This window comes from Oxyura jamaicensis, chromosome 3 (assembly GCF_011077185.1).
Source record: "Oxyura jamaicensis isolate SHBP4307 breed ruddy duck chromosome 3, BPBGC_Ojam_1.0, whole genome shotgun sequence".
Taxonomy (NCBI): domain Eukaryota; kingdom Metazoa; phylum Chordata; class Aves; order Anseriformes; family Anatidae; genus Oxyura; species Oxyura jamaicensis.
The window spans coordinates 99,235,516-99,250,708 of NC_048895.1; the positions used below are offsets into that span (position 1 = coordinate 99,235,516).

At 33.9% G+C, this 15,193-nt stretch overlaps 1 protein-coding gene across 16 annotated transcripts in view; it reads right to left on the reverse strand.

The window, feature by feature from the left end:
• Positions 1-15,193, reverse strand: part of MYT1L (myelin transcription factor 1 like) — a 327,925-nt gene that overhangs the window by 49,734 nt on the left and 262,998 nt on the right. For 10 of the 16 annotated variants that reach the window (XM_035321970.1, XM_035321971.1, XM_035321972.1 and 7 more), the window contains 4 exons: positions 13,211-13,447; positions 11,323-11,444; positions 10,874-10,936; positions 10,297-10,365 (listed from right to left, as the gene is read on the reverse strand). In XM_035321970.1, coding sequence (XP_035177861.1) covers positions 10,297-10,365; positions 10,874-10,936; positions 11,323-11,444; positions 13,211-13,447 — 491 coding nt within the window. The remainder of the gene's footprint in view (positions 1-10,296; positions 10,366-10,873; positions 10,937-11,322; positions 11,445-13,210; positions 13,448-15,193) is intronic. The other 6 variants (XM_035321978.1, XM_035321975.1, XM_035321980.1 and 3 more) reach the window with 1 other exon arrangement.

Here is a 15,193-nt window from a genome sequence, read left to right on the forward strand (position 1 = left end):
AAAAAAAAAAAAAAAAAAAAAAAAAAAAAAAAAAAAAAAAAAAAGCTGCTCAGGGCCAGCTGTTTACAACTACCAAACATAATCTCAGATCCAAAGCCAACTAAGTCTGGATCAGGTCTCAGACTGTCTCAGAAACATGGGAGGTCCTTTTCTGTAAATGAGTGCTGAGGATTAAAGTTTAGCTGGCTTTAAAAAATAAAGAAAAAATAATAATTACATTCTGTCAGATTCTTCACACTTAAGTCACAGCAAGTGTACTGGATGTTATTAAAAAACAAGGCTTGCCCCTTCTCCACTACACCTATACTTTTGGAACATACTTACGCTTTCCTGACAGATGTTTCTTGATTAGTGCATCAGAGGAAAACAAATCACCACCTACAATGGTTCCTGGAGAAGCCTTGAGAAGAAACCCATAATCTATATATTTTTTAAATGATTTTGTTATTTAAATACAAATTTTATGAATTCTTTTTTTTTTTTTTCATAATTTATTTATAACTTTTATTCAAGGGGAACAAAACCAGCAATGTATCTGCCGTACCCAGAGAGTACCCGACATTCACAGTTTTTATAACCAAACTTATTTGTGAAATGTGCAATAGTTAAAATAGCAGATATTGAATTCATATCCTTTAAAAGTATAACCCTGGTAGTTAAACAAAAAATATATAAATATTTGTAAGAAATGTCCAACATAGTTTTTCATTTTTATATCTATCATATGCTCACATCTGCATTATAGATTCAGATCGTATAGCCAAAAAGGAAATTATATGTAGTTAACATATCAAACTCTGAATTCAGCATTCAGTAGACTGCATTTAACACAGGGTCATTTTAGCTCTTTTAAGTATTTTCAGTTTATACAAGCAAACAAAAAATCGCTAAGCTCATTCATTGTTTAGCAGGAAAAAATGAATTAAATTGTGATTTTCATACACTAAATCTCTAAATCTGCATTAAAGTTTTTTTTTTTTTTTTTTTTTTTTTTTTTTTTGAGTGTGAATTATGTGTTCAAGAAAAGAGCCAGACTGACTGGCCTGGAAAAAAAGAGTTATTTACCTGTAAAAAACAAAGCAAAACAACAAAGAATGACTGTGGTTTGGTTTTCTCATAAACTGTGTCTGTATGATTTGATTCCTTTCCTACTTAATACAGAAGTGCTCCAGTATCTAATCTTTTGAATAAATTATATTTATAGCTCTTTTAAGCTGATCGTATGCTTTCATAATTATGTCCCCATTAAATTGCAGTCTAAAAATTTGGAAACTGTATTCCACTCATCTCAGCATAATGCTATCTCTGAAGTTTGAAGATGGCATTTTAAATATCACTACTTTACAGCTGATTGTTTAAACAAAACAATGTAAATAGTATAATTCTGGAAATCACTTTAATCACTTTTTTTTTTTTTTTTTTTTTTTCTGTATAGACTCAATTATTTTCAAGGCTCTATGTTTTTCCCTTTTTACCACAGTCCAAAAAATAAATAAATAACAATAGTAACGTGCTTCTCCAGCAGTCCTCCTCTGCGTCTTTTTTTATTACAGAATACAGATACTACTGGATCTGAGTGCAGTGTAAGCACAGTCGAGCTTACACATTATAAAAATAATTAATGATGGCCAGTGCTAACATATCCCTCAAAATCTAAGGTGGTTTCAAACAAGGTACACCAAATAAGCCCATGCTGAAAGAGCACAGTGTTATCTGTAGGAGAGAAACCAGTAGACTTCAAAGCAGTGGAAATTCTCTGTGTGTTAGGGTAGAAGAGCAATTTTTACATGCAGATGAGCAAATGTAAATTCCACTTACTAGGAATACAAAAATATTGTAAAATAAGATTATGATGAGGTGTTTATGAGGGATATGGGATATTTTAGGGATATAAAACATTGATATAGAAACTACAGTGCTGCGAAAAATGTGTGCCACATAAAGTCCCAATAGCACTTAGATAAAAAATAAAGGGGTGAACTTAACCACATGGCAAAATTAGATGTTACTGTGCAGATACAGACACCAAGTAATCGAGTTAGCAATTGGCCACTCTAAGAAACCAAACAATGCAAGGGATTTTGTAACTTCAAAGATTTAAATAAGGCAATCAAACATGAATGCTAACCCAAGAGAGCAGCTGAGGGCATCTGCCCAGATCATCACTGTTGTATTTTAGCGTAACTCCACTGAAGGCAATGGAGCTATGCTAATTTACACCAACTGAGGATCCAGGCAATCATATTTAGGACTTCAAGTGACAATATTACTTTTATTTTGTGATATATATTAAGGGTTTTGGCAAGTCTGACCAAACACAGAAAGTGCAAAACACTGCACTTTTATTTCCCCTTTTAGCAACCGTGTAGTTTATGCAACTTCCCATGGGGATTGCCTCAGCACTTGGGATATACCACAGCATCATGTTGCAGATCTTTGCGGATCTGGATGGAATGAGCAATTGGTTATGATCTGTTGGTTTGAAGCAAAAAATGATCAACATCACAATGGGAGTTTGCACAATAACCAAATTGTGCCAAAGAAAAGACCCTTGAATTGAATACAAGCAAATGCTAGGCTGAATGAGATTAATTATGTAGGACACATTCAGTGACAAAGAGATATGACCAAACCCAAAGAAGGCAGAGGTAACTGTACAAATGGAAAGACTCCAAGACAAGAAGGCCTTAGAGAGATTCATTGGGCATGTTAACATAACTAAGCAAATTCATTGATAATTAATCACAATTAAGTGCTCCTCTCAGAATAGCTGCTTAGGGACTGCACAGAATGGCACTGGAATGACTTACAAGAGAAAAGTTTTGAAAATTAAAATGAATCATCAAATAAGCGTTCACACTGAAATAACTGTTGATTAGTGAAGAGCCTTGGAACTAAGGGTAGCATCTTCAAAACTGTTTGTTATTGCAAACACAAAATTCCACTTTCAAAGTTAGGGATATAGAAGTTGCAGGGATGTGGATTCCCAGTGCTTACACTCTTTTTGAAAACAAACTTTAGACTCGGAAGTCATACAGGTTGTTTGAAAAAAAAAATTTATTCTAATTTAGTCAACATTCATCTGAATTGAGACTATTCCAGGTTATAACTAAAAGGCAAAGGCTTTAAAACACTGATTATAATCCAAACAGCAGTAGACATATGACTAGCAATATCTTTTATTTTAAATAATTAAGTGTATAGAGAAGAAAGAGGCCATAAACTATTTGAGTATTTTAAATGCCATTGTGCACATTAAAGCCTCTAATTCCAGAGTGTTTCGTGGTATTGAAAACTTACTAAGGCCCTGATTCTGCAAGGTGCTTCATGCAAACAGTTTTGTGCCTGCATGGAACATTTCACAGTATCAGAGGTACTGATATGCAGATGACTTGTAAGGAGCTTTTTAGAGAGTACATGCTTTTAAGACTACCTTTCAGTGATGAAAACAATGATGAAGGGTCTTATGTAAACAGAACTCAAGTATTTTTCATTTTGGAGACAAAAGTTGACAAAATTAAGTGAGAAAAATGGAATGACTCAACCTTACCAGAGTCTGAATGAGTTATTCTAACAGAAAAAAGCTCAGCCACTTCCATATGTAAAACTTATTGCGACTATAGAGATGAGGTTGCTGCAGATGATGGGTTTCTATACAAAGGACATTATCATAACACCACACAACATGAGGTTGGAAATGCTAGGTATAACCTACAGTGCCCATTTGAGTATTGAGAAGTGCAGGAACAGAGCCCAAGGTGTTCTGTTCTGGCCAGGCATGCATGCTGCCATCAAAGATAAGGTATCCAAGTGGAAATCTGCAATAAATACAGGAAACAAAAATGCAAAAAAAACCCACTGAAACCACATGAGATTCCTAATTTCACTTGGCCCAAGGATCTAGTTGAACAAAATGGGAAAGATTATTCCTTATAGGGGAACTAATATTAGGGATCTATGTTCCTTGGTTTTGTTTTTAATAATTTAAATTAGATTTGCACACTAACTTGCAATTTAATAACACATTGTAAACCGTAGTTTATTTTACCATAACAATGTAGACAAGTTAATAAAATACTAGTATTTACAAATGACTTGCTCTAGTCATTTTTAACATTACACCAAATACATCATGTATTTGCAATCACATTTTCCATATAGAAATTAGATAAAACATCAAGAAACTTAAAAAAAAGATTTGAAGATTCAAAGAATACTTACTTAGCACCAAGTATTGAATTGTAACACAAAATCACTTACTAGGCTCAACAACTTTAATATTCAAGAAAAATTGAAATGGCAACTTCTACTAAGTTTCCAAAATAATAATAATAATAATAATAATAATAATAATAATAAAGACAAACATCAGAAAACTAGGGAAAGGGAAAAAAAAGATAGCATGAATGGAAGTGATTATTACTCTTGAAATAAAGAGTAGTTTTCTAAGAGAAGAATGAGTGAAAACTGCATAATGGGTCATAGCCTTCCAGATGTCAATCTTGCTGAATTCTTATAAGAGGACAGATTCAGTCTAAGCAGGAAAAGGCAAGGCAAGGCAAGGCAAGGCAAGGGCAAGGGCAAGGCAAGGCAAGGCAAGGCAAGGCAAGGGCAAGGGCAATGGAAGGCAAGGCAAGGCAATGACAAGGGCAAGGGAAGGCAAGGCAAGAGGTAGTACTCCTGTACGGATGAAGCAACAAATATACAACCAGGCAGTGAATTTCCTGCCTGTAAAAAGTAAAATTTTATCTCAAGTGGCAAACAGGATGTAGGTGGAGAAACTACTTCAGCAGCTAAATAGATCTCTGCAGAAATAACTGTTCTGAGAAAAAGTGACTGTGTATTGGGAGAGCTATTAAAGTTTAACGAGGATAGGTACTGATCAATGCCCAATAATAGCCTTGTTATCTGTCTAAAGATGGGAGTGTTTCCACAATGTTTTATTAATTATCCTATTTATTTTTGTCTCTATATTTCAATTCTGTATTTGGAGAAGGCTTATTATACTTTTTTTTTTTTTTTTTTTTTTTTCAGATGACTAAATCAAGGAAGCAAATATTACTTCTTTTCCAGTACTATTTTATTTTATTAATCATTATAAATAAAACATGAGCTTCTCCATCTCTGTGAGGATATCCCTTCTTCCCAGTTGCCTGTTTTTGCTGAGAAAACTGCAGTAAAATTACTTAGTAAACTGATAAAAAGTGAATATTTAAAGTTATACTAACGTGGAAGATTTTGCCTGTAAGTCTTCCTAAGCTAATCCTTTCTATCCAGAAAACAGTACTGCATGTAGTTATTCTTCCTTGAAGAGTTATGGTGAACCTCGTGAGACAGGGAGGGCTTCAGAGAAGCTCACTTTTCCATTTGTACTTAATGGAGGACAATGCTAGGATGACACAACTGGGAATGGGGAGACAAGGCTAAAGTGAAGATTAGAGAAAGAGTAGAAGATGATCACCAAGATATGAAAATTAACGCAGAGTGACAGGGAGAGAAGGAGGCACATAAATTCCAAAACTTTCTTTATTGTAGAGAATGCACAAAAACAGACTGAGTTCCTCACTTTCAGTTAAGAAGAGAAGTGGAAAAGAAAAGCTTTCAGGCTTCATTGCATAGAAGGAAAAGGGACTGTCCTCCTCCCTTTAAGTGCTGTAGGATAATGCCAAAAGATGTCCTCCACAGAAACAATAATGACATGCAAAATCTACATAAAGACAAGTAATGGGAGTATTACATATCATCTATGTATCTAGACTTGCATGCACTTGGTTGAACTGGAAATTTTTCTGAGGTTCAGGTTCTTTAACATAAGCATTAATGTGATTTCCTGGCAGAAAACTGACCCAAAGGACAAAGGGTAAATGTTGATAATTTGACAGTCAGTTCCACAGTAGTGCAAGATAATGTTTAGTTACCTACAGTTTTTTAATAAGTATTAGTATTTTTACATCAAAGTAGGATCAGAACTAAATTTGTCATTTCCATGGACTCTCTGGAACCAGGTTCTCTGGTTAATGGGCTGGCCTCTCTGGTTAATGGGCCTCTGTGTATAAAGGTTCTCAGTCAGCATGATGCATTTTGTCTGGGATTGATTTACTGATCATCAAAAAATTTCTTTTAAAAACTTTTTTTTTTTTCTTTTAAATAAAATTAAAAGAGCTTTAAATGTTGCCTTTTATAATATTTATAACTCTATAATGGGATTAGAATTCTGAAGCAACTGTGTTAGGAAAAACTTATATGAAAAGAAGCAGATAAGGAAAAATGATAAGGAAAGGCCTCTAGGTAAGATTAAACTGGAGTTAACTTATGAATATTTTAATATTGGTAGTTGTCACTAGGTGGGCTGTTAATTGCTTTCCCATGATAGTTAAGTTTACTCATCAATATAGCATTCCTAGAACTTTTAATAATAAGTTGCTTTTTACAAGCATTATAATTCAAATCTTAATGTTGGAAAGGCTTGGATTCTTGACAGGCATTAATTTCTTCAGAGACCCTTAAAGCTGTTGACATCCTTTTTGCCACATCAGTAACTGAGAATTCAAACCACATAAAGAATTTTGTTATTTCTGTTTTGTTATGTCAATGACATCTTTGACCAGACTGTGTAACTGCTTTGGCCTGTCATCAAACTATGCACAAAACTTGCTTTCAGTCGGACTTTTGGTGAAAGAAGAGAATCACACAATCTGCTCAGTAACCTAAGCAAGAAGCCTTACATCAGCAAAGTATGGTTGGCAAGGAATAATTAGGACAACCCTGGAACAATTTAATTGAAAGTCACAACATTACTTTTCTGTTAGCCAGGAAAAGTAGGTGATGGAGCTTATAGAGCCACAATAACCAAAAGACAATACAGTGAACATAATTATTAAGCAAAATATTTTTTCTCTAAGCTTTACAGGTTCTCCTGTTACTTTGATTATGAATAGAATATGAACACTATCTGAAGTCTCCAGTGTCTGCTATTTTTAATTTTGGATAGGTCTTAAAAAAAATCTGAGTGCTAGCAGAAGTCTAGTTAGGAAGGTGCATTATACATAATTTGTGTGTATTGTTAGAGTACACACAATAATATTGTGGCTTTGTAGAATGTGATATGAAGGCTATACTAGCACATATGCAATATTTTCTACATGAGCTATGCACGGTAAAGTGATAAAATTATGAAATCATCCCACAGTATGCAGTCCAGAAATTCAATCCCTATACTAATCTATCATCTCTTCTACTGCACTACCAATTGTTCATTATACCTCACACGTTACATAAATATTTTCCAGAAATTTTACAAAGGTTGAAGTCTTTATGGATGACTGGAAATAACTATATGAAAACCAGAACAGGGAATAAAAGATGAAGAGAAAGGAATAGTACAGATTGGAAGGAACAGGACAGAAGGGAACTCAGCTTGGGATATAGGCAAATAGTGTGTATATATTTCTCTCTAAAGCCTGGGGCATGAGCCAAGGTTACTGATACTACTCTTGGCTATCAGCAAATATGTATGAAACTCATTAGCAAAGTTCCCTACCTCCTTCTGATTCCACTCCATGCAGAGTGTTATACCTTTTACTGCTGGTTACTAACACAGCAGTTCAGTTGACCTGTGTAGCAGATTCCAAACGTACTCATGATACTAGTGGCCTGACAGAGTGCCAGCAGGATCCCGCATTATGGGATTTGTGCTTCTTTTCAGCTTGCTCTTTTTAAACTCAACAAAATTATACCCCCAAACCTCACACACAAAAATATAACAAATGTAAATGAAGTACTTCACAGTTTAAAAATTCCCAAATCAAAGTTGCTTATGTAGCTTTGGTTTATCTGCTTCGTGCATATACATAATCATTTACATGATCACATCTTCTCCTCTATTAGGCAGAGAACAAGAGCATAAATGAAAGTTGTATAAAGGATGCTGTCATCCATGGAACTCCCACTTCCCTACTTTTGAATATATTTTCTTAGTACTAACTTAAGCATGATGGCTAAGAGGCAGAGAACAATAAAAATATGAATGTGATGGAGATAGGATATGTACTGATTAGATAAGGAGCTTGAGACATACAGTAATGTAAAAAAAATGATAAAGAAAACAGGACAGAGTGAATGGTCAGAGTGGAAGCTGGGACTGAATAAAGAGTCGGGGGGGGGGGGGGGTGGGGAGAATTCAATGGGTAGCTAGTTTACAACAAATACAGTTCTACATATCACGAAGAACCCTGACAAGCTGAGTCCTAGATATCTCAAATTGAGCTATCAAAATTACATGCTTATGTTTTCTGTCTTTAAATTGGTGTAATACCAACCCTGACTTATTTCAATGTATAATTGCAGGTTAAAATAAATTAATTCCAAGTGAAAATAAATTAATCCCCTTATAACCAAAATATGCTAATTAAGAAACACTCAGATGCAATGGTAGTGACAAATATGTGAGTGAATTAGTAGATATAATCTGAGAATACAGTTTGAGAAAAGTGCAGTGAATAACAGACGGGGCCACACATGGGATAATGAAAAACACAAAGGAAATTCATTAGTTGTTTATGCAGTGACTACTGTCTGTCCTGTGCAATGTTATTTGTTGTTCTGTGGAAAAACGTGACCAGAAACTGAAGGATTGCCTTGTAATGAAAACGCAAAAGAGAACAGAGTTAAGTTAGCCTATTTAAAATTCTCACATTTCCTGACTTTTGAATTAATCTAACAGAGTTTTAATGTGTTCATTGGGTACTATGATAACTGCTAAATAAATAATGGGTGCTGAACTTAAACTTGTAATTTTAAGTATGTATTAATCTTGTTCTCTTTGCGTAGGCAAAAATCACAATAGGAAGAGAGAATGGCATGAAAAATGATTGGAACTCAAGTTCAAGCTATGTTTTATTCACTCTGGTCTGGATTGGGTAGGCTTGACTACAGATGCTTTAGAAAAGTAGAGGAGATGGGACAATTCAGGAGCACTTTCCCAACTCAAGTGTAAACTTAATAAAGGGTTAGAGCAGCAAAGTATGTGTTTAAAGTATTATTCATGCTGCTCCAACAGTCTTGTCTATGCTTTGTTTATGTAATTACAGTTCCTTGAACTCCTACTACTTGACCCATCCCAACCCCAAATACAGGCCCAAATCAGAGTTTCTCTGGGTTATTTGCCTGTATTCTGCTTATACCTATATATATATTCTTTGATCTCATTTACAGCCTTTTCACTGGCATATCACATAGCCTTCTAGCAGCAGATACTACCATGATCTGAACTGGTTGTTCAGAAAAGTTAGTTTTGACTGGAGAGGTAATACATGTGATTTTTGTTCCTATTGTTTGCATTTAGTGACTAAATTAGATAAGACTAGAAAGAAAGGTAACTTTAGTAGCTTTCTCTTGCTCACTTTCTCATCTTTCCCATGAGTTATTATTATTATTTCTTTTCATCCAAGCACTGAACTCGAGAAATGCTAGTTAAGGCACTCATGTATGGTAAAGACAGAATATTGCTTATTCTTAGTAGCATAAGATATTCATTCAGATTTTCCCTACTCAGTTTTCCCTTGTTATTTGTGAACATCTTCCATGTTACCCATACTACCATCTCAGGAATACCACTAACTCATAGCACAGAGAAATGCTATAGTTCTTCCACATACAGAATTCCAATCAAACATATGGTGCAGGAAGACATATCAAAGCTAAGTCTTACAATTCTCTAACTTTCATGGCTCACAAATGTCATTCCAAATAACTGCAAGGAAATTGGAAAGAATGTGTGTTAAGTAGGGGAATAACTAAGTAGACACTAAAAAACATAGTCAAATGAGAAAATGCATTAAGCTGTTAACAATGATACAAACCTGGGGAAGATTATGCAAGCATTTTGAATAAACAGACTGCTCTCTCTTCCCTCCAATCTAACTCTAAGAAGCATTTTACTAGTTGTGTAATCAGAAATATTTCATCAGTCTAATCCCATGAGATTTTTCTGTTCTAACTAGCAAGCTCAAATGTCCAGAAGAAAAATGAACAGGAGTTTAAATATCTAGTTTAAACAGTCCACACCTATCACTTAATGAATACACAAAAGAAAATACTATGTCATCAGACTTATGCACAGATCCAGGCTGTGTTGAATTTCTTGAGAATTCACATACTTTCCAAGCATGGATCAACCACCTCTGCATCATCTAGCAGGTCTCCGGACAGATAGTGTTTCTAATGTCTGATGTAACTATACACAGTTTGTGGTCAAATAAATATTTAAAAAAAAATATATTGTTTTTTATGTCTTACTTGAGTTCTTGTGAGCTTGTGGCCAGCATACTTCGAATGCTTTTGTCAGCCAAGGGACAGCCAGATAAACTGTAAGACATGGTAGGACAGACAAGTAAGTTAATCTTCTTATTAACTGAACACTTTCAAACAAACACAACATAAAAATTAAAAAGTAAAAGTTTGTAATGCAGAAAAGCGATGGGGCAAGTGCTGTAATATTGAAATTTGTAATATAGTTAACCCTCTGAATATATTTAGATATCAACATTACTTCCAAAATTAGATATTATAAATGTTATAAATGTTCTTTTTTTTTTTTTTTTCTCTCTCTATGAACTAGTAGAATGTAATGAAAATATTTGTGGTTCCTGGGTTAACTACTTAAATGCTTAAGAATACTTTGGAAATTTTAGCAATCTATTTAAAAATAAAAGACGTTTATACAACACACAAATTAGCATGCTTTTAAGATCAACATATATTACTCAAAGGGTTAACACATAATTGAACGTTTTACTTTGACAGCATTGTTGAGGTAAGCTGAAAACAATAAATTGAAAAGACAGAATCCACCATGAAAAAAATGAAGTCACACCTTCTATGTGAGGCGTAATTACCAGTCACATGACCACTCCCATCACACCCTGGTGTTGGACATCTGCCACCAAACAAAAACAAAAACAGCCAAAATAGTAAGTATGTTTAAAAAAAAAAAAAAAAAAAAAAAAAAAAAAAGACTTTTAAAAGTTTCATTGTTTCCAGTTTAGCTGCAATGACTGCAAGGGGTTTTAAGCATCCTAATCGAAAAGCTGCAAAATGAACAGGATTAAATGAAAATGGTGTCTCAATACAATATAGCATCATTAAGAACAAGCAAATACACATTAGCTTATCACTTTACTTAACTGGCAGTTTGAAACATTTATATGCTGCAAATGTTGCATGCTCATACTGCAAGGCGTATATGTACTCGTTTGTTTAAAAGAAGACAAAGAGAGAAAAGGTTAAAAGGAGAAAAATAATTTCACCTCACATTATGCTTACGTTATTAAATCCTTTTTGCTTTCTTTGCATTGAGGGTATTTGGGTTTAGGACTTGGGATTGTAACTTCACCAGGATACCTTCTTTCTTCAAGAGCCTCTTGGAAAGGATCCAAATCTTCTGGCTACAGGCAAATATATGAGAATTAGTTTCAAATAGGTGATGTTACAACTTACATAAAACAAAGCACAGTCATCAAACATTATCTTCTTCTTTAACCCAGTCTGTAAGAGAAAAGATAACTAAATTATTTTATATATTTTCACCTATTAAACCTTTAAATAGTACATACACATTCTGATGCAGACTTCACAGTATATGGAAATTAATTAGGTTATTTAATTAGGAAAGAAAAAAAAAGGCAAAACACAGCTTTTTAAATAACTGTCATAATATTTTCCTTTAAAAGAACCAATGTTTTTTTCATGGAAAATTGAGGAACAGGAAAAGAGAAGACTAAATGCAGAATCAAAAAGCTATCTTAAATAATACTTTTTAATATTTTAGAACAAGTCAAAGATGAAACAGGAACATTCGTAACATCTGCTCAAAGAATCTCAATTTGGGGAATACCTCAATAGATCAGTCTGGAAAATTATAATTATATAACTGATAATTAACTTTATTGATGTATTCAGAAACTCAAAAGCATCTATTTCAGGAATGAAGTGTCTGAGTGCATTGATTTAGAGATTCCTGAAGATGGTGCTATAAACGCCATAGTAGAAATGTGATCTGCTTGCTCTGATAAACACTTCATACTGTATGTTTTACCTCACATTTCCTTAATAATGACAGATTTCCTGATTTCAGTGAAATTAATAGCAAAACTGTGACTAACACTGGAACTAGAATGTATTAAGTATACCTAGTGAAAATGCTACTTTATTGTAAGTTTCAAAGATAGTGAAAACAGATTTAAGTTTTAATTAAAATAGAAAAGAGATAAGTCACACACAAATAATTAGCCTAATTTTATAATTTATACCATGAAAACAAAACAAACAACAAACAAACAAACAAACAAACAAAAACCAATGAACAATCTACAGAAGTCTCCAAAAGTCCAAATTATATTGAATGCAGTATTGTAAACTATGCAAGTGGGTAAGGGTTGAAGCTTGATGAACAAAATCAATTCAATTAAAACTTGTCAGCAGACTTTTTCAGTTTTTTGGCTCATACCAGAACACATCCCACATATTCTAATTTTTAAAACATAAAATAAATTCCCTAACTTGTTTTCCTTATTTGCCTTTTTCGTTGAAAGGATTTTGCTGTTGTCTTAGCATCTAAATTGAAAAGTAACACCAATTTCTAATATACTTTCTTTGTACGTATTCTCAAAACTAAGCATTTCATTAATACAGACCCTTTCACACAGAGTTATCACAGGTGTGTTAGTAATCTACAAGAAGATTAGCTAAAATAGTTGAAAGCTTATATTATACTCTGCTGCTTTTATTTAAACTGATATCTAAGTAATACATGCTTTCAAATACTCAGCACATCATCTATGGTTTTCAAATTCAGTAGAATATCTTGTCTTGAGAGCTGATTAGCCCAGTATTGCACAGTTATGTCAACTTGCTTACATGGAATAACATAATCTGGATATAGTGAAACATCTTTACTGAAGAAAATATTTGTTAACAAGATGATGCTGTTTAGAAAACATGATTCACATTCATGGTTCAAATGTTGTCTTATGGAACTTAGTCACAGATCAGATGTGTGCCAGCATGATATATTTCTAAAGATTAATTAGCAGAAGTCTGTTTGTAGAAAACCACATTTTTTATCACCTATTTATTGTTTCCTCTTTCCCTCCAATTTTCAGAAATACAGAAAGTAGATTGCAATGAGAACTAATAGATGAAAAAAACATACATTAATCTCTTTGGAATCATCTTCGTCTATCCTACTGGGTTTCATTTTAGTGTAGTCCACTGGCAAGTCCCAGCAGTCACCCTCATTCAGTTGGTAACACCGGTTATTCATTACAGCTTGCCGTTGTGGTGACATTGGCTCCAGTGGTGTCAAAATGGTACAGCAACCATCTCTCTGCCTCTGCTTATTCATGCTCAGATCCAAGGTCCCATTTTCATCGACTTCCATATCAGGATTCTGTTAAAATAAGAAAAATATTGTTAATTCAGCTTCACACTATTAAACTGCTAAACTGCTACCTCTTTGTGTTCTTCAGTATATATGATTGCCTAGCAGAATGATAAAACACTTTTCCATTCCTGAATAGATTGTAAGCATTGAGCCCCCTCCCACACATAGCATGATGCTGTTACACAACATTAATGCTGCTCAAGTAGATTGCTTCCTGAATGGCTAATCTGATGTTTGGGGGAACAGGACATGAGTCTTCATTACACTCTCCCACCACCCAGAAAACAGGTGCAAAATTTGGGGTGAAAATGAGAAATATCTAAAGATATTTTCTTGTTGTTGTCTTTTTGTTCTTGGTCTACTCTGTGACAGGTGAGTATCTTGAGTATTTGTGAGTTAACATCTGCATAATTCTTGTTTCCAGTCCTGTCACCTGTTTGGGTGTTCTGAGAAAAAAAAAATCTTTTCTTTGTAGGGTACCCAAAGAAGTCCTTTTGGTCACCAGTTGGCCATGTTTTAGGAAAAGAAAATGCCTACAAATTTCACAGTTCCTTCACTGCAAATGCAATTGTATGGGCATTTTGTATACTACCCCTTATATAAATATCCCTTAAATAAATTTGGGTAAAGGAAGATTTGTGACAATTTTCGTGGCAACTGAAGTATTCTGACATTGTGAGTACAAGCTCTGACTTTTCCCTTTATAGAAACAAACAAATGTTCTCTATTTTATTAGATGAGGGGAAATAAGACATCATAAATGAAAATGAATTTAAAAAAAAACTAAGAGCAAATAGAACAAAGGTGCCCACAAAGAATCCCTCTTCTTTTCACAAATGAAACACTCCACAAGAAATTTGGTTTCAAAAGTGGTGTGAATGCTACGGACTCCTCATATGTCTAGCAACTTTCTCTCAAGTAACAAAAGCACCGTGAATGCAAATCCCCCCTTTTTAAAAGAAGGGATTTGATCCCCTCTTAGAATCATTTATTCAGTTTTGATATAGGGTGAAACATTAGGAAAGAGGCCCCTTCTGTTTTTGACATGTAAGACAAAAAGCATTTTATTCCAACATTTTCCATAGCATTGATACAGAATACAAATGTATTTTTTACATGCCAGAAAGAGATTTCCCTCTTATACAGTATTAATTAAATGAATGTAAAAAGAAGCGTTTGAAAACAAAATCATGAATCTTTCCAGGTTAAATTATGCTTATTACTAATATCTGCTGTTAAGGGTTTAGTTTATGAACGGGCTTTGCATGATGGGGGCAAAAAAACCTTTGTCTATATGCAGAAGAATAGAACATGTCTGCCAGCTCAGAAGCTCTGCTATAAGCACAATAAAAACGTTTCCTCTGACTACTTAGCCATCTAGTGGTATCCTATAGGTAGCACCGTACTGATTGCTGGTGCATGTTAAATACTCATTTTCAACAGCTATCAGAGGCAAAATTTAATGTTTATAATTCAAAAATGAATATTCTGCTAACTCTTTAATGAATGTTAATAGTGCATTAGTATAAAGCTTAAAAACATCTATCATTTTTGTCTCTAATTTTATAATATTTTAAAACTATGAACTTACAAATCACCAGTAACCCTGCACTATTTTTCAGCACCTTTGAAGTCACCTGTACAGGAAGATTTATTGTTTGTTTCAAATGCAATGACTTAAGAACTGCAATATCACAGACACAGAGCATTCAAGTACCATAGATTTCTTTTTACTAGATCTCACAACATTAG